The sequence below is a fragment of the Sphaerodactylus townsendi genome, linkage group LG04 (genome assembly GCF_021028975.2).
Source record: "Sphaerodactylus townsendi isolate TG3544 linkage group LG04, MPM_Stown_v2.3, whole genome shotgun sequence".
NCBI classification, from domain to species: domain Eukaryota; kingdom Metazoa; phylum Chordata; class Lepidosauria; order Squamata; family Sphaerodactylidae; genus Sphaerodactylus; species Sphaerodactylus townsendi.
In genome coordinates, this window is record NC_059428.1 from 206,254 (window position 1) to 225,154 (window position 18,901).

Below are 18,901 nucleotides of genomic sequence, written 5' to 3' on the forward strand. Positions count from 1 at the left end.
CAGGGGCCTCTCCTCCACTTTAGCCTCATGAGAACCCTGTGAGGTAGGCTAGGCTCAAAGTCATCCAGCAACTTTCCACCATTTCATCCTCCCATCACAGAACTATATCACAGAGAGATATCTCTCTGTGATACACCAACCCCGCTAGGTAGGCCAGGCCGGGCACCCAGCCAGCTGCTTCCATGGCCGAGTCGCAGCAGAAGGTGGTTCTGGGACCAGCTGAGCCCCTACGGGTGCGCGGAAGGTCAACGGGGGTGGGGGAGGACGTGCGGCGGCGGCACCTCCCTCCCCTCCCTTCGCTCGCACCGCCGCAGGGGGCGCCACGGGGGTGCGGCGTGGAGGACGGGCGCGCCCGGCCGTGGACGGAGTGCGCGCGCACCGCGGGAAAGTAGCGTGGGCGGAGCCTCCGCGGCTGCAGGCGACCTGGTTGGCTCTCCCTTCCGGCGCTCCTCGCGCTCGTCTTCCGGAGAGCGGAAGTGGGAGGCCGGACCGCGGTGGGGACTGCTCGCCGGCTCCTTTTCCGTTTCCCGCCGAGTGACCCTTGACCTCGGCATCTGCGGCGCTGGAGGGCCGTGTGTCCAGGGGCGTTTAGGGCCGCAGCGCCCTCCTAGGCCCCCCCCGAGGCGGGGATGCGGTGGAGGGCGGCGGGGAGGGTCTGGGGGAGCCGCCCCCTGCCCGGGGCAGCCGGGCCTTCGGGACCGCAGGGAGGCCGCCGGATTAGGGTGAGTTTCAGGCGGGGGCGAGGGTGGTGGGGTCGCCAATTGGAGGACTCTCCGCATGGCCGCTCCCCTCCAGGCCATAGAGATCAGCTGCTCTCCTGGAGAGAGCGGCCGCTTCGGAGGGCGGGCTGCATGCATGGCCGTCTCCCCTCCCCAGGCAAACCCTCAGGAAAGCCCAACCCAGAGTGGGTCGCTCCAAGGAGGGGGTTGCCTCGAACCCCTTCCTCTTCCCTTCGAGGCTGCGTTGGCTGACAGGTGGGAGTCCTGAGGGACTGGTCGTTGTGGGCTGTCCTGGCCGCGTGGCCGTGGTCTGGTAGATCTTGTTCCTGCATCTGTGGCTGGCATCTTCAGAGGTGTATCACAGAGAGAGATACCTCTGTGATACACCTCTGTGTGTATCTCTCTGTGAGACACCCCTGAAGATGCCAGCCACAGATGCAGATGAAACGTTAGGAACAAGATCCACCAGACCACAGCCCAGAAAACCCACCACAACCAGTTGAACCCGGCCATGAAAGCCTTTGACAATACATAGTCCCGAGGGACGTTGCTGTGGGCGGTGTGGGAAGAAGGGCGCCTTTCATCCCCTTTGCCACCTGCTGCAGGAACTGCAGAAATAAAACACTGCCGCCCAGCCTTACTACTGAAATTGGGCCCAGTAGATAACTTAAGCCACCAGGCTGACTGAAGCTTTACTTGGAATGCTGCTCTTGCTCAATTGAGTTTGCAAAATGCTGCTGCCCTGAGAGCAACGCAAGAAGGCTCCTGTTGTCTTCAGCACCCAGAGGAGAAAATGTGGGTGATCTGCCAAGGGTGTGAGTGAGATGAACCGGGGCCTGTTGAATTCTGAGGGCAGCTCTTTCTTCTGTGACCTGTTCTTCTGGGGGGAAGAGAAGAGATTTTGCTCTTCCAATCTGTAGACACCTATGTCAGCAGTAGAAGAAGAAGAGTTGGATTTATATCCCCCCTTTCTCTCCTGTAAGGATACTCAAAGGGGCTGACAATCTCCTTGCCCTTCCCCCCTCACAACAAACACCCTGTGCGGTGGGTGGGGCTGAGAGAGCTCCTAAAAGCTGTGACTAGCCCCAGGTCACCCAGCTGGCGTGTGTTGAAGTGTACAGGCTAATTTAGTTTCCCAGATAAGCCTCCGCAGCTCAAGTGGCAGAGTGGGGAATCAAACCCATTTCTCCAGATTAGAGTGCACCCACTCTTAACCACTACACCATGCTGGCTCTCACAGTACCTGGTTTAATGCTTTGTGTTGTGTTTCTTGAATAGAAGGGGATGAAAATCAGATTTTCTAGTTTGCTGCTTCTGTAAAAGATGGGATAAAATGGGGAAACCAACTCTCAGTAAACTTCACTTTCTGTTGGAAATCCTACTGCACTGAGTTGTCCCCATTCTAGTGCATATTTTAAAGGAGGAGAAAATCAGGGAACACCCCCACCTTTTGTTTTCCAGCACCCTTAAGGTATTTCAGAGAGCTCTTCCTGCGATCCTTCCAAATCCTGTTTTCTTTTCTTTAGTATTAATAGTAACTATCTTGTATGCTGTCTTTCATTGCAAACAGCTGACTGTCCAAATGATTTTGTTAGTCCTGGTATTCACAAATTTGCTAGTGGTTTGTAGATGGCTGCTGTGTGCCTCAGATTAAAGCATCTTGGCTCCAAAAGTTGCTGCTAGAGCTGGGCTTGGTATGCAGGCTACAATTAAAACTAAGGAAGATCCACTGGTTTTCCTTTTCCTCCAGGGCATCGCAGAGCCAGCATCTCTACAAAAAGAGCAGCAGAATGTGTCTTACCAAGAAATATCCTCTCAGTGGGGAGCAAATGCTGGCCACATCATAAATCCTTTTAGGTGGACAGTGTGTCCTCTTGGAACCCAGCCATTTCCCTTTTTCAAAGGGAGCTTCCAGCTTCTGAAGGATGCCAGGTTTGGCTGTCTGCAGTTGATACATCAGTCTGCATCATTTAGGGGCCTCACAATAGAAGACATCCAGAAAGCAAGGGCATCTCGATCAAAAACCAAGCAGGAGAGCCAGGGTAAAGTAAGGCAGAAGGTAAGAACTGTCTGGTATACGAGATAAGTGGGTATTGGAGCACCTCACATGCCATCTTTGGGAAGGAAGTGGAATCTCTTGAGTGAGAAACCTGGGGTCAGCAATGCTGTATGGAAGTGATAACACTGATCCTGAGTGACACTGAGGGAGGGAAAAAGTGGTCTAGAATTTCTCCTGCACTGCCTAAGCACATGAAGTTGCCTTGATGAGTTGCACCACAGCCAAGTAGTCTTAGAGTTCTGGAGCAATAGAAAAGCCCAAGAGTCCAGTAGCTCCTTAAACACTAACAGAATTTCTGGCTGGGTATGAGCTTTTGTGAGCCATATGTCACTTCTTCAGAGGGAGCTAGAATGTGAGTCCATCTGTCCCTAAGTAGAGAAGAGAGAATTCAGGTACCCCGTGGCAATAGCATGTAAGTGGCTACAGTAGGCATGATTGGATCAAGTGTGATATGCTGAGGGTCATCTATACTTTACCCCCACCGAGCTCATTTTACCAGTCTCGGAAGGATGGAAGACTGAGTCAGACTTGAGCCAGCTACTGGAAACTGACTTCCATCAGGATCAAACTCAGGTCATGAGCAGAGCTTGGACTGCAGTACTGTGGCTTCTCACTGTGTTCCATGGGGCTCCTTGGAGTAATAGTAGGCATGGAGAAATCTGCTTTGGTAATGATGCCTCTGTCCAGTCCGGGAGAATACATTGTCCTTGTGCTTCATTATTAATTGTAATTCAGCAGCCTCTTTCTAACCTCCCTTCAAAATACCTTTGGAAGAGAACTGCTACTCGTCGATAAGATTTTTATCCCACTCTCCCTGACACAGAGAACACCGATTCAGAGCAGCTTCCAACATTGTTTTAATGAAACCATACACAATCCATCATGATGCCTTAAAGACCCAACCAAAGGCTCTTTAAACTGAAAACATTCCCCCAATCCCCATGCCACACAATTTAAACCCCATTGCTGCTTTCAGCAATTGGCCTGGTGGAACAGCTCCGTCTTACAGGCCCTGTGGAATTGAGATAGATCCCACAGGGCCCTGATCTCATTAGACAGAGTTCCATCGGGCTGGGGCCAATGCTGAGAAGACCCTGGCTCTAGTCAAAAGACTAGAGCCAGGGTCTGGCTGGACACTTTGCAGGCCAGGGATCACCTGTAAATTGTTCTTTGCAGAGTATAATGCTCTTTTGGGGAGATATTGAGAAACATGTTCTCACAAGTACCATGCTCCCAGACCATTTAGGGCTTTAAATGATAATACTGAAACCTTGAACCTGAGTCAGTATTCCACCTGGAGCCAATTTAGCTGATGGAGCAATGGTGTCCACAGTGCCCCCATAAGGACCCACGCAGCCTCATTTTGTACCAGTGGAAGTTTCCAGATCTGTCTCAAGGGAAGCCCCGCACAGAGTGAATTACTGTAATCCAGTCTGGAGGTAACCATTGCATGGATCACTGTGACTAGGTCAGAGCAAGACAGGTAGGGTGCCAGACCTGGCCTAGATGGAAAAATGCCACACTGGCCACATTCCCAGCAGATGAAGTCTTCCAGCAAGGGACAGCTGCCACTTATCCATTTTGAAAGCACTTTTTCTGCTGGAAAGGCCCCTTCCACCATTAGGAAGATTCTTCTAACATTCAGCCAACTGTCCCCTCCTGCAAGCAAAGCCTGCTAGATCTAGCCTTGCCCTATGCAGCAATAGAGAGCCAGACTTTGTTGTCTTGCATGAGGTGGTCCTTCAGGGAGTTGAGAAGCACAGCAGTGTCTCCCCTTGGGGAAGTCCCTCTGATCCAGCATCCTGTTTCCAATGGTGGTCAGCCACTCGCAAGCAAACCCTGAAGGAGACAGGCTCCCCAGCCCTTGGTGGTTTCTCTGACTTCTGCTTTGTTCTTCAGCTTAGCGAGCGAGCTCGAGAGAGGAAAGTGCCCGTGACACGAGTTGGACGGTTTGCAAACTTTGGGGGTAAGATTCATTGTGCTCTTTAAACTGAAAACATGAGAGAGGGAGGAACAGCCAGGGTGAGTCATAGTGGGGGTTGTACTTTGGTGCGTAGAAGCGGACTGATTGTGTATCAACCACAGGCTTTCTCACTGTTGGCATGGAGGGGTCCAAATGTAGGAGGCAGCAGTGCAAAGTGAAGTCTGCCTCTAAGGCAGCCCTGTTCAGGCTTCCCCAGCGCTGTCCTGAGGCAGACTATAAATAATGTAAATAAGTAAATGTAGTGTCAAACTGGGTACTACCTCATGTGTGCAAGTCTCCCTGCCATTGTCTCAGCTGCACCCATGGGAAAGAGTCTTCCCAAAATAAAAGCAGATGAGGGAAGCAGAATAAAATAAAAGCAGATGAGGCCCTGTACCATTCTGGTACAGGGCCCAGACTCCCACTTTTACAGGGGTTCAAAATCTTATAGGCACACATGCAGAACTAAACAGACATTTAAATTTATTTATTAAAATATTTATATCCCAGTTTTGCTCATAATTTGAGGCAGCTTCCAAGTCACGTTTAAAACCAACAGATCAAAGCCACAGTGAATTCCGTCCTGCCATAAGAAGCTGGCCATTTATGCTGCCTTAAAAGCCTTGTAAATAATAACATGTGCTTAAGGTGCTTGTTGGAGATCTTGTCAAATCAAGTCACAAGTTAGAAGAGGCCTAAAGACATTCCAGCCCAGTCCCCTGCGCCATGCAGGATGATCTAAAAGCATCCCTGACAAATAATCACCCAGTCAATGCTTAAAAACCTCCCAAGGCGGGAAAACCCACAACATCCTTGAGCAGCTGATTAGACCACTTTATCATTAAAAGATTTTCCTGATGTTCCATCATTCTCATGCATAACCCATTATTAGGAGTCCTGTCTTTCACTACCAGCTGGAGTAGTGCCCTTCCCTCCTCTAAATGATGGTCCTCAAAGTACTTCAAGAATGCTCATATCCCCTCTCAGCCTCTTTTTCTCTAGGCTGAACATTTCCAATTGCCCAGCCTTTCTATGTAAGTCTCCAAACCCCTAATCATCTGTGTTGCTGTCCTTTGCTATTTATTCCTAGAAGAAGCCCTCCAGACCTGGACTCAGTACTCCATAGAGTCATAGAGTTGGAAGAGGCCCCAAGGGCCATCAAGTCCAACCCCCTGTCATGCAGGAATACACAATGAAAGCACTCCCGACACATGATCATCCAGCCTGTCTTTAAAAACCCCCAAAGAAGGAGACTCCACCACTCTCCAAGGCAGTGCATTCCACTGTCAAACAGCCCTTACTGTTAGAAAATTCTTCCTAATGTTTAGGTGGAATCTCTTTTCCTGCACCTTAAATTCATTACTCCATGTCCTAGTCTCTGAGGCAGCAGAAAACAAGCTTGCTCCCTCTTTGACATGGCATCCCTTCAAATATTTAAGCATAGTTGTCATGTCCCCCCTTAACCTTCACTTCTCCAGACTAAACATCCCCAGCTCCCTCTCTTCGTAGGGTATGGATTCCAGACCTTTTACCATTTTGGTTGCCCTCCTCTGGACACGTTCCAGCTTGTCAGTATCCTTCTTAAATTGCGGTGCCCAGAACTGTAGGTGAGGTCTGACCAATGTGGAGTGGAGTGGTATAATTACTTCCCTCTATCTAGCCACTTTACTCTTATTGATGCATCCCAGAATTGCATTGGCTTTCTTGGCTGCCATATCACACTGCTGACTCCCATTCAGTTTGTGGTCTACTAAGACTCCCAGATCCCTTTTGTTTGCACTGTTGTCAAGCCAGGTGTTCCCCATCCTATATCTGTGGATTTCATTTTTTCTGCCTAAGTGTAGAATCTTACATTTATCTCTGTTGAAATTCATTTTGTTAATTTGGGCCCAGCTCTCTGTCCAGATCGTTTTGAATCCTACCTTTGTCCTCCAGCGTATTAGCTACCCCTAATTTGGTATCATCTACAGATTTGATTAACATGCCGTCTATTTCATTATCCAGGTCATTGATAAAAATATTGAATAGTACTGGGCCCAGGACAGAACCCTGGGAAGAGCTGCTCAAAAACAATTTCACATGCTTGCTTGAATGAATGTCAGAATACGCAGCAAGGGATTGGGGGGAGTGAGGATCACAATTTCATGTAAAATAAAAACGGAGGCATTAAAGAAGATCCCTTTTTCCCAAGTCCTTTTTTTGGGGGGAAGGGTGGGGGAGGTGTAGGTTGGGGCTGTAGTTGGGAGACGAGTGTTGCCTGGGGGGCTTGATTCCCCCGCTGTGCTGACGGAGGTGCCCTGCTGGACTCCAAATGGAATCTGACCAGTTACAGTGTTACTACCACATCTCTTATATTGTAAGATTGAATTGCTTAGCTGCCATATTGTACTTGATAAGTATGCTCAATTTGCAGTCTGTGAAACCCCAACATCCCGTTTACACATGCTGCTATTCAGAGGGCTGCACAAACAGGGTCTTGAGGTTTTGGTGGACTTCAAATTGAGTGTGAGTCGCCCTTTTGAAAGATAGTTGTCCTTATCCGACCTCAGGGAGCATTTTCCACAAAGTGGGTAAGGCCTGGGCTCTGGTTGATGCCAGACAGACCACCTTAAGTGGGGGACCAGCCAGCAGGGGGCAGGCTTTAGTTGACGCATGGGGCACATTGAAGAAGATGGTGCTTTATGAGAATCTTTGGTTGCAAACATGTTTAGCAAAAAAAAAAATCAAACACTTGCGCACAGCCTGAGGAACTGTAATTTGTGTTGGGCTAAGAAACTGCTGCAGGCAAATGTTGACCAGCACACCAATTGACCGTTCTGAGGGTTATATCCAAGTTACCATGACATGGTTGAGGATCATAGGGTAGACTTGCCGAGAGCTACCAGTGCTTAGTGGAGTTGGCCAGAGATGGCTGAGAGTTGGCCATCATACAGTTGCTGTGTTTTCCTTGCCACACCTTCTTTGGCCTCCTGATTCAGATAGCAAAACCCTCACAAATTCTTTCCTTCTAGGTCTGGCTGTGGGTCTGGCCCTTGGAGCCTTGGCAGAGGTGGCGAGGAGTTCCCTGAATGGACAGTCAAAGCCCAAGAGTAAGCAGCAGGATGGAGGGGACTGGGAAGAGTTGCTCATACGCAATTTCACATGCTTGCTTGAATGAATGTCGGAATACGCAGCAAGGGACTGGGGGTGGTGGTGGGGGAGGATCGCAATTCCATGTAAAAGAAAAATGAAGCCATGAAAGAAGATCCCCCTTTCCTTTGTTTTTGGTTGTGGGGGGAGGGGAGGTGCAGGTTGGGGCTTTAGTTGGGAGATGAGTGTTGCCGGGGGGCTTGATTCCTTCTCCCGGCCCTCTCTGCAGACGGAGGCCCCCTGCTGGACTCCAACCCCTTCCTGTCTGAGGCCAATGCTGAGCGGATTGTCGACACCCTTTGCAAGATGCGTGGGGCAGCCCTCAAAATTGGTCAGATGCTCAGCATTCAAGGTAAGGATAAGGAGGGCGGGGCGGGGCTGGCTGTCAGTCTGACTCTTGGGAGCTCTAGCGTTGAAAGGCTACCCCTTAGAAGACCAATTGGGTGGGTTCTGAAGTCACTCTGTGTCTCCCTCCCTCCCTCCCTCCCTCCCTGTGTCTCTCCTCTGGGTGCTCAGCATGGCCTGCGGTTCTGTACTGTGAGTTCCCAGGATTGGGCAGCCAGAAGCCGGAGCTTACAAGATTATGCTCTTAAAGCGAGCAAGCACTGGTTTCCCCACTGGCCTAATGAATTTGCTTCCTCGGAGCCTTCAGTATTGCTTGGGGGCAGCCATGGGGCCCATTGCGTGTGAAGCCCCCCACTAACCACTCTCTCCACAGACAACAGCTTCCTGAGCCCACAGTTGCAAGAGATCTTTGAGCGTGTCCGCCAGAGTGCAGACTTCATGCCTCCGACTCAGATGAAGGTGAGCAGCAGTGTTTTCAGAGGAAAGACGGTGTGGGGTGGTGTTTTCTATGGCATAAGCTGTTTGATGTGGGTGCTGAAGGCCAAGCACTTGTGGGTCTCATGATTCTGTTGACTTCCCAGCGAATCATAGAGTTGGAAGAGACCCCCAAGGGCCATCCAGTCCAACCCCCTGCAATGCAGGAACACACAATCCAAGCACTCCTGACAGATGGTCACCCAGCCTCGCTTTAAAACCTCCCAAGAAGGAGACTCCACCCCACTCTGAGGCAGCAAATTCCACTGTCAAGCAGCCCTGACTGTCAGCAAGTTCTTCCTGATGTTCAGGTGGAGTCTCGTTTCCTTCCCCTTGAACCCACGACTCCTGGTCCCGGTCTCTGGAGCAGCAGAAAACAAGCTTGCTCCCTCACCAACATGATATCCCTTTAGATATTTGAAGGGATATCATGTTGGTGAGGGAGCAAGCTTGGTGAGGGAGCAAGCTATCAACTCCATGGGCATTCAGACCCAGGTCTTGTTGGACTTCATCAGACATGCTAAGCACTATTCCTCAAGGTTTTTTGGAGTTTTTTAGTTCTGGGTCAGGAAGAAGAGGTTTTTGTGGGCCCTAGTTTGTGCCTCCATCCTGTGAACTGTTGCTGGGCAGCTGTGCGCCCCTCCCCTTCTACCCAACGCTGCCCCACAGCTTTCCTGCCTGTTGTGCAGTCAGCAGGTTTGTGCTGGCCCTGTCTGATTCTCCCTTTGTTGCTGGCCTTACAGGGTGTCCTGGTGGAAGAGCTGGGCAGTCACTGGTGGGAGAAAGTGGCCTCGCTTGAGGAGACACCGTTTGCAGCCGCCTCCATTGGCCAGGTGCACCAAGGAGTGCTGATGGATGGCAGAGTGGTGGCTCTGAAGATCCAGGTAGAGTGTGGGGGGGGGGCCTCGCAGAGGGGCACAAGGAGGTGTCATTGTTACTGGCGCACAGAGCGGGTGAGACTGGGCATCCTGGGGCAGGAGGCCTGGCTGGTGCCCTCCGATGGCCCCTCTCCTTCCTCCTCTACAGTACCCTGGCATTGCTCAAAGCATCCGCAGTGACGTAGACAACTTTCTCTCCGTGCTGAAGATGAGTGTGGTGCTGCCCGAAGGTGATTGGCAGGAGTGGGCAGGCGAAGGGGTGTGAGGGGACCCTGGAACAGATTGCAGCCTCTTAACTGGCTGGCCAGATGCCCTTGAAGCCAGGGCAATTGCGGGAGGAGTGAGAAGTCATGAGCCCAGGTTGACATCCTCCTCCACTGGAGCTGGGAAAGAAGCCGTCTGTCCTCTGTGTGCCACAGAGGCTGAGCAGCTGCGGGTGGCAAGAGGTTGACTGGGGGCTGGGATGTTGGTGGTCCAGAGTGGCCGGGCATCCAGCAGTCTGGGTGGGCTCGCAGATTTTGGAAAGAAGGAGGAGGTCCTCTGTGTGTGGGATGGCCCAGCTTTCCACGCAGCCTTGATGGGCCTTGGAAGGAGGGTGCTGAGCCCGATGCCTCCTTGCCAGTCCTGCAGATGCTCGTGGTGCAGCTGGGCTCACTCAGCATCTCTCTTCTACCCACCCCACCCCCAGGCCTCTTCGCAGACAAAACCCTGCAGGTCCTGCAGAAGGAGCTGGGCTGGGAATGCGATTATCTGCGGGAAGCTGACTGCGCCAGGAGGTTCAGGTGGGGGACGTTCTTGACTGGGTCGGTCCTTCTTTGTGTGCTGTTGGGCACTCTTCCATTGGTTGTGTGGTTGTGCACTGTTCCATAATGTCGGGCTGAGAGAGGGCATTGCAGGCTGAGTGGGGATTTGAAACGAGATCTCTCCCCCTGTGCCTGCCATGCCAGGTTGCGCCAGGCTGCCTTCAGCACCTCTGAAGCCCAGCGCAACAAGAGGCACAACCCTGCCCCCCTTTCACCTGAGGTGAAAAAAAGCAACTTGATTCTCCGCTGCTTTCCAGCAAAGTTCTCATGAGAGAGACGCCCACCCTTGCAAAGCAGGGCTGCTGCTGGAAAAAGAGGGCACGTGCCTGTTGTTTAAGTTTCTCCTTTGAGGGACAGGTTCCAAAATCTGTTTGTGATTGGCCAGACAGCACATTTCTTTGGATACCCACGAATTCCTTTCTCCCTCTTGGGACATGATCTGGCCCTTTCATTGCATCCCCAGATTGGGTACCTGGAGCTTTGGCAGTCGATGGCCTTTTTCTGCCAGCTGTGGAAATCCTCAACATTCTGGTTTCTGTCTCAAGTGTCCATCTAAAAACAAACTAGCTAAAAAGGGAGCATCCCTCCAGCCTTTCCCCTTGGGTTTCCAGCAATTAGTCCCAGAATCCAAACCGAAGAGGGGAAAAAACCCACCCAGGCCAGAACAGTGCAGCAGTTTTGTTAGTGATCTTCCCTTCCATTTGCAGCCTACCTCTTCCACAAGTGTTTTCTGTGGAGTGGGTGGGCTTACTCAGCAGTGTAAACCCAGTGGGTGTGGCAAGACCCTCCACCTCACAGCAAGCCTTCCTCTGTCACCTCCCCCTTTCTCAGGCAGCTCCTGGAAGGAGACCCGTTCTTTGAGGTGCCAGCAGTGGTGGATGAGCTGTCCACAAGGAGAGTCCTGTCTATGGAGCTGGTGGGTGGCGTCCCTCTGGACCAGTGCCAGACGCTGGACCAAGAGATCCGCAACGAGGTGAGGAGGAGCAATAGTTTGGATTTATATCCCCCCTTTCTCTCCTGTAGGAGATTCAAAGGGCCTTGCCCTTCCCCCCTCACAACAAACACCCTGTGAGGTAGGTGGGGCTGAGAGAGCTCTGAGAAGCTGTGACTAGCCCAAGGTCACCCAGCTGGCGTGTGTGGGAGTGCACAGGCTAATCTGAATTCCCCAGATAAGCCTCCACAGCTCAAGAGGCAGAGCAGGGAACTGAACCCGGTTCCTTCAGATTAGAATGCACCTGCTCTTAACCACTACGTCACTGCTGAGAGGCAGAACTGCTCGCCCTGCCTTCTGATAGAAACGTTCTTAGAAGGAGGTTTTTCCCATGGCTGGTTAGTCGCGGCTGGAGGGAGAGCCCCCCATTCTGGGGCAGGAGGGCTCCCCCACCAGGAGGACAGATGACCCCTCTTCCCGCCCACACTGCCTCTGGCTAACTCTCCCTCTGGCTTCTCCTCAGATCTGCTCCCACATTCTTCGCCTTTGCCTGCGTGAGCTCTTTGAATTCCGCTTCATGCAAACAGATCCAAACTGGTCCAATTTCTTCTACGACGCCCAGAAACACAAGGTGTGAAATTCTTGTGCTTCCTGTGAACCTTGTAGTGGAGGGTCTGAGGGACCGTGTCCCCTTCCTGTTGCAGCCCCCCTGTCTGTCTCACACACCTGTCTGCTTTTTCCAGGTGAGTCTGCTAGACTTTGGAGCCAGCCGAGGTTTCAGCAAGGAGTTTACTGACCATTACATTGAGGTAAGGGATGCGCTTCTGTCCAGAACTGGCTGCTGGTTTGGGAACAGAAAGCCTTTGCTGGCCAGGACCCAAACCTGCCCTATGGATGCCCTCCCTTGGGCGCTAGAGGAATCTGCAAGCCCCTGAGGTGGAGTGGGCTTTATCACGCAAACAAGTCCTTTTTCTGTGCCTGGCCAGGTGGTGAGAGCAGCTGCTGATGGCAACAGGGCCAAAGTGCTTCAGAAATCCAAGGACCTCAAGTTCATGACAGGGTTTGAGACCAAGGTGAGGACGTAAAGGCTTCCCCATGTGGGCTGTTTTTGGCCCTTCAGGGATCCTGACACCCTGGGGGTTGCAGGTGGGCACTGGGGAGTCATTTCAAAAGTTTGCAGGTTCTCGCTCTTTTGTCTTGGTAAGTCTTGCAAAGGCTGTACATATAACAGGGACCCCTGGAAATTGTGCTCCTTGGAAATGCATTGCCTTTTTGTCATCTTCCCAGAGCTACAGTTCCTAGCATGCCTTAGGAAAAGCCCTGGCCAATGAAACTAGTCTGAAATGTTCTAGGGCAGGACTGTCAAACTCATTGGTTACAATGACCAGGTATAACATAAATGTCCTTTTGTTATACCATAAAATGTCATGCAACATACCGGTGATGCAAACTTTATAGAAGATACAGGCAAAGTCAATTATATTTTTTACTTAAAATATAAACATGCTTAAAACAATAACACTCTCACAGTATTTTATTTAATAGTCTTTGATAATGAGCACCTCTTGCTGTGAACTACTGCATCTAAATCTGGAGTTGAAAGTCTCTGCTGCAGTAGTTTTGAGTGTGCCGTTCAGGTGTCTCTGTAAACTGAGATATTGCTTTAGATTTAGGGTTGGATTGCAAGAGAAGATCTGTTCACATACATATGTTGCCCAACATAGACAAAATTTTAGCAGCAAAAGCCTTAGGCTAGGAGTAATTTAGACTCCAAAATTGGTAAAATTTGTTACAACCAACTTCAGAAAATTTATGCTTCATCACGGTATCACAGTGCAGATCAATTATTTCCGTTTGGAGCTCCTTTGGAACCTCATAAAGAAAATGGATTACCAAAAACTCCAAACTCTCTATGTAGGTTGAGAGCCAGCGTGGTGTAGTGGTTAAGAGCAGGTGCACTCTAATATGGAGAACCTGAAGCTTATTTGGTGAACTAGATTAGTTTGTGCACCCAAAAACCAGCTGGGTAACTTGGGCTAGTCACAGTTCTTGCGTAGATCTGATCCTTCCTAGGGCTTCTCTGGAGGTGAGTGATTCTGCAGAATAAATATCCTTTTTTGAGGCACATCATGGAGTGGATTCACTCCATTCTTTCTCCAGGAAAACACATAGTTGTTGGATGCAAGTTGCAATATTTATTTTATTGGGGAAATGTCATTTTTCTCCTCCCAAATTAGCAATTCTATTGTAGTTACTGATAGTGTTTTTTTAACAAGCATTTAATTGGTTTTAGAAATTATATAAAAGTGGGCCAAGAGGAGGCTGATCACACGCGTGCACACACACACACACACACACAGACAGAGAGAGAGAGAGAACTGAGCAGGCATGCAAACTGTCTAGAGAGGCCCAAATTTCGTGCCTGCCTCATAAAACCACTCCCCAGCGACCCACAGAGATTTGCCGTAGGGGTTAATGTAGAAAATGTTTGGATACTCAGATAATCTGAGGGAAAAAAAACCCTAGTGCAGTGGTGGCGAACCTATGGCACTCCAGATGTTGATGGACTACAATTCCCATCAGTCCCTGCCAGCATGGACTACAATTCCCATCAGTCCCTGCCAGGGGCTGATGGGAAATGTAGTCCATCAACATCTGGAGTGCCATAGGTTTGCTACCACTGCCCTAGTGGTATGGGCATTAAGCTTTTTGTGGGCGGAGAGAGGGATTTTCTGGAAAAAAAATGTCTAGGCCAGGACAGACAATCAAGAGTCATGCCAAATTGCAACCCAGGAATACTCCCCTATTAGTCATTTGTACACATGATCTAGGAAGTGAGCGGCAGCAATACTTGGGGGTGGAGGTGGGGAGATGTAGGCTGGGGGCGGGTTGGATTGCGAGGCCTGAATCCCTTCTCCCTACTTTTTCTGCCAGGCATTTGAGGAGGCACACGTAGACATGGTGATGATCCTGGGTGAGGCCTTCTCTGCTGCTGGCCCCTTCAACTTCCGCACCCAGAACACAACCCGCAGTATCCAGAAGCTCATCCCTGTGATGCTGAAGCATCGCCTGTGCTCCCCTCCAGAAGAGAGCTATTCTCTCCACCGCAAGATGGCAGGCTGCTTCCTCATCTGTGCCCACCTGGGTGCAGTCATTCCCTGCCGGGAGATATTTGAGGATGCTTATACGCAGTACGCAGTGCGGGAGCAGGACGCAGAGTTGGCAAAGGGCACTTAATTCAAGGAAATGGCATGAGCCAGAACTGGAGAGTGGGATCTGTCCTTCCTGCAGCCAAACTGGGGCACTGTTGATTTGTGGTGCAGGATCTTCTTTGCAGCGGCCACTGTCTGGGATCACCAGAAGTGCTCCCAAGGAATGGACATCATGTTGGTGCTTTGCATCTTGCCATCTGCCCTCCACTGGGGCAAGGCTGGCCAGCACCTGCTGTGCCTCTCTCACCTGTAGCCACCTGAATTGTGAGAGACCAGCCCCACCCCCACCCCCAATGTTCCTGTCATTTGAGAGAGCCTTGTAGGAATGCAGTGGGAAGGTTCTCCCTGCTGCAATCCAAGGCCTCTGCCTCTCATCACCGCGTGATGTGTGCTGCTGCTCCCTCTGGAGAGGAAATCACCTTCCTGGGGCAAAGTTGTTCAGATATTGAACTGGCCCTGGCCCTCATGCTCCCAGTGGCTGTCAGCTGCCTTGTGCTCCCTTGTACACTTGACCTGTTTGTGTCCTGTATGGTGGAAACTGTTGCTGTAAACAACACAGGAATGGGGTAAAGAAAATAGGTGCCTTTTGGGAAGGCATGGCAGGGCTCTATTGGCCAGCCTGCCAGAACCAATTGAGGAACAAAAGCTGGTCAGGCTGGTGTGGGCATGGCCAATCCAAGCTCCTCCCTCTTACCTCTATATGGAAGGCAGAAGCATCGCTTGGAGGCTTCTGGGACCCAGGAACCAGATTTCTAGTCTGCTGCCTCTCATTTGGGACTGGAGAAGATAGGACAACATCCTGCTCTGGGGCTAGGGCTACTGATCTATATCTCCCTTTCCTTTTAAATGGGGTGGGAGGAGAACCAGAGCCAAGCCCTAAAGGGGAGCATAGAGGGGAGGTGCTGAAAGCCCCATCTGCCCTTTCCCAGCCTTTGCAGAGTGGATGGACTGTGCCTGTTCTGGCAGACCTGGGGGTGTGCCTCTGTTGACAGCAGTTGTTGTGTTTTTTTAAATGGGGGTTTGTGGGGGGACAGGTGATGAAGACAATTGCAGTTTGAAATGTTGGTGTGTGGGTGTTTCTTCACTGAGTCTGTGATCTCATTGGGTGCTAGATGAGGATCAGTGTCTGAATCAGCAGGACCACCTCCCCTCCATCCCCTCTGGCCGTGGGCCTGTTTCTGCTCAGCTTCTCTGAACAGTCAGGGACATCCAGGATTTTCAGTGTGGTTGTGAATTTGCTTGGATTGTATCGGGACTGCTGACGTTCAGCCATCAGCCTGCTTACATCCAAAATGAAAACAGAATATTTTAATAATTCAACTCATGTGACAGATCCAAAACCAGAAAAAGAAATTGGGCTGCAGTGCACATGGAATTAGGAGGGCATGTTGGAAAATGCTTGATCCGTCTGAATTTCAGCTAGCTGGATTGTTGACTCCTTTCAAAAAAGCTTTAGAAAGTCCCTTTCCCAGCAAAGTCACCATAGCAGGGGCCCTGCTGCCTGTACTCAGGGCTGATGTACCCCGGGCGGGGGGGGGGGGGTTGCTTCCTCCTTTCCCAGCCTCTGACAAGATCCTCTCCCACCACCCACTGACCCTGGCCCCAAATCTCCTTCTGCTTGGCTGTGCCTGAGACTTTGCCAATATTCTTGTGCCCGTCTTCCACAGCACTGGGCAGGAGATTGCTGATCATCTCTGGGGCCGAGTTCCAGGGCTCCTGTTTCTGCCCATTCCCCTTCCCTCCTGTGTGGGCTGTTGGCTGGCTTGTCAGAGGCAGCTGGACTTTGCTGTGCAGGACTTTGCTGTTCTTTGACCGTATCGTTCTAGTTGGCAGGTCCTTTATGCAGACTCCACTAAGGCAGCCTGTTTCAAGTGCCTCATAATATGGCAGTAAAACCACAGAATAATCATACAGAAGAAAACAAGCAAAGAGCTCTCAAAAAGTTGTATAAACCTGAATAAAAAATCTGCATAAAACTGAATAAAATTCTAGGGCCATAAAAATATGAAAGAAAGTGTGACTCTGTCACTCCAGGCCAGGGTCAAGAGAAATGTTTTGGGGAAGGGTGTTCCTAAGGTGAAGCCCCTCGTTCACCTGCCACATGGAGCTCCCGCTTCCTAAAAATTACTGCTTTAGAAAAAAGAACAAGGAAGGGGAACCAAAAATTCAGTAACTTAATTAAAAACGGGTGGGTGGGGAGTTGAAGCAAAAATATAACACCAGCTATGCCAGATTTCCATTTGTTTCTATGAAAATTTTCCAAATATCTAAAGATAAGGCCATGAGCAATTGTTGTCTATATGCCATGAGTTCAAATGCTGATAAAGATTGATTCATGAGAAGAGGGCATTTATCTCTCCCAACAGTTTTTTAGCTGTGGTAAGGGCATGGAGGGTCTATTTCCTTTGACCATCAGTTAGCCTCCAAGAGATGGGCAGATAGTTTAAAAGTACACTGGCATCCTCAAAAATCAATGAACACTTTAATATAGAATTGATATGAGCTATAACTTCCTCCCAGAAAAACTACATGACACACCCAAGTCACATCCATGTTTAAGGACTGCATCCTTACAGCGCCAACAGTTAGACTCTACTCAGTCTTTATTAAACTTGCTGTGGTGTCCAGAATGTCCTAAACATAATTTCTTTGCTGAATACATCTCAATTTATAATCTGTGGAGAGAGCAAGTCTGAACTTTCAGGCCCGATCGGATTGTACTGGCAAAACAGAACAAACTGGCTCCTATTCCATTCATTCCTGGGACCTGCTGCCTTAGGTTGGGGTTGGAGTTGCTACCTTTGGAAGTTTTTAGAGAAAGGTTGGGTAGCCATCTGTCAGAAGTGCTTTGCTTGTGCGTTCCTGCAAAGCAGGGGATTGGACTGGATGGTCCTTGTGGTCTCTTCCAGCTGTATGGTTCTATGATTCCGGAGACTGCATATTTATTAATTAAAAATTTATAAACAAATATTGACCGTTTTGTTTCTACATTGCTTCAATTAGAGTTTCCCAGCGCAAAGGGGGCTCTGAGGCGCTTGAAGGCATGGGGTCATATTTAGAGAGCAACAGATGCCATTGGGCTGACACTGCAAGTCCTGTCTAGGCCTCAGCTGAGACGGTGGCAGCAATGCACCGCTTCTGCCCTTGGCTGCCAGCTCATTCAGAGACCCTTGGGGAAGCCGTGGTTTTCATGACTTCAAGTACCCTTCCCACATCTGACATGGGGCTAATTATCTGCTCTACCTTTAAGAGCTGTTGCAGCGATTATGGTACAGTTCTGGAGCAGTGGGGGTGGGGGTGCTGTTTCTGCCTGGTTTGATACCCTCAGTACATCAGATTCTCTGTTCAGCTTGTGCATTTGGGTGACCTGAGGACTAAGATTTTTCCCACACACACTGTTAGGATGCCGTTGCTAGGTCGGGGGGGGGGGGGGGGGGCAGGAGCTGGGGAATGGCTTTGTTCTGTGCTTGTTGCATTTTGCAGGTGTTAATCTCATCGTCCTTGAAGATCTGAGATGGAGAAGTGTTCCCAGCCTCTGCCTTTGGACACACTGGTGACTGTATTCTCATGGGGGGTGGGGAATGCTACATTATATTATCACTGGTTTTGGCGCCCTTTTAACAGAACTCTCTTTGCTGATGCTCTTCTGTCAAGAATAAATTCCTTGGAACTTTAAGTGAGTTGTTAAGAGTCTGACATTAATCTGAGAGTCTGTCATTAATAAGACCATAGTACAATAATAAGACCATAGTACTCCGGGATTTTCTCGGAGAGCTACAGATGGACCTGGCTTGTGTCACCGAAACCTGGGTGCGTGAAGGCGAGACGGTTGCATACTTTCGGCGCCAGCATGACACCCCCAGGTTTAGCAAGTGCTCTCCCGCCCCTTTCAGCGTCTCAACACAGGGCCGGGGCGGTGTCAGCGTTAGTCTCTCGTCCGAGATTCTATCCCCTTTAGGGCTGCCCCTGTCCCAGAGATCACTGGCATGGAGTGTGTCGGCCTAGAGTGGATTTGGCCCCGGAGAGGTTGGCTGTTCTTCCTGGTGTACCGGTACGCCCTATAGCCGCATCGGAAGCCTGCCCGGTCAGAGATTGCTGGAGTGTAGTGGCGATCTGGGCATTGGGCGGGTTTCCCAGACTTATTGTCTTGGGTGATTCTCAATGTCCATGCCATTCGACACTGCCTCTTGTATGGTAGCTAAAGGCTTGACCTGGTGGTCATCCATGGCGGCATCTCCAGGCCTCTCCTTGAAACTCTGGCCCCCGCACTCATGAGGCCGGTCACACTCCGGGATTTGGTCTTTGGTTCAGGGGTTGATATGGCTGTATCCTTCTATTGATAGAGTGCCATGGTCCCACCATTATGCCCTGGAAGGTTCCCGGATATG

General features: G+C 50.4%; 1 protein-coding gene across 1 annotated transcript; it reads left to right on the forward strand.

Annotated features, from left to right (window-relative positions):
* The first annotated feature begins 485 nt into the window (after window positions 1-485).
* COQ8B (coenzyme Q8B) lies at window positions 486-18,189 on the forward strand. The gene is made up of 14 exons (XM_048493972.1): window positions 486-722; window positions 2,470-2,778; window positions 4,678-4,744; window positions 7,753-7,830; window positions 8,100-8,222; window positions 8,589-8,674; window positions 9,433-9,573; window positions 9,716-9,797; window positions 10,256-10,349; window positions 11,202-11,343; window positions 11,825-11,932; window positions 12,045-12,110; window positions 12,288-12,374; window positions 14,236-18,189. Exons 1-14 carry the CDS (start codon window positions 630-632, stop codon window positions 14,536-14,538), a joined length of 1,779 nt encoding a protein of 592 aa, XP_048349929.1. The 5' UTR covers window positions 486-629; the 3' UTR covers window positions 14,539-18,189.
* The last annotated feature ends 712 nt before the right edge of the window (window positions 18,190-18,901 follow it).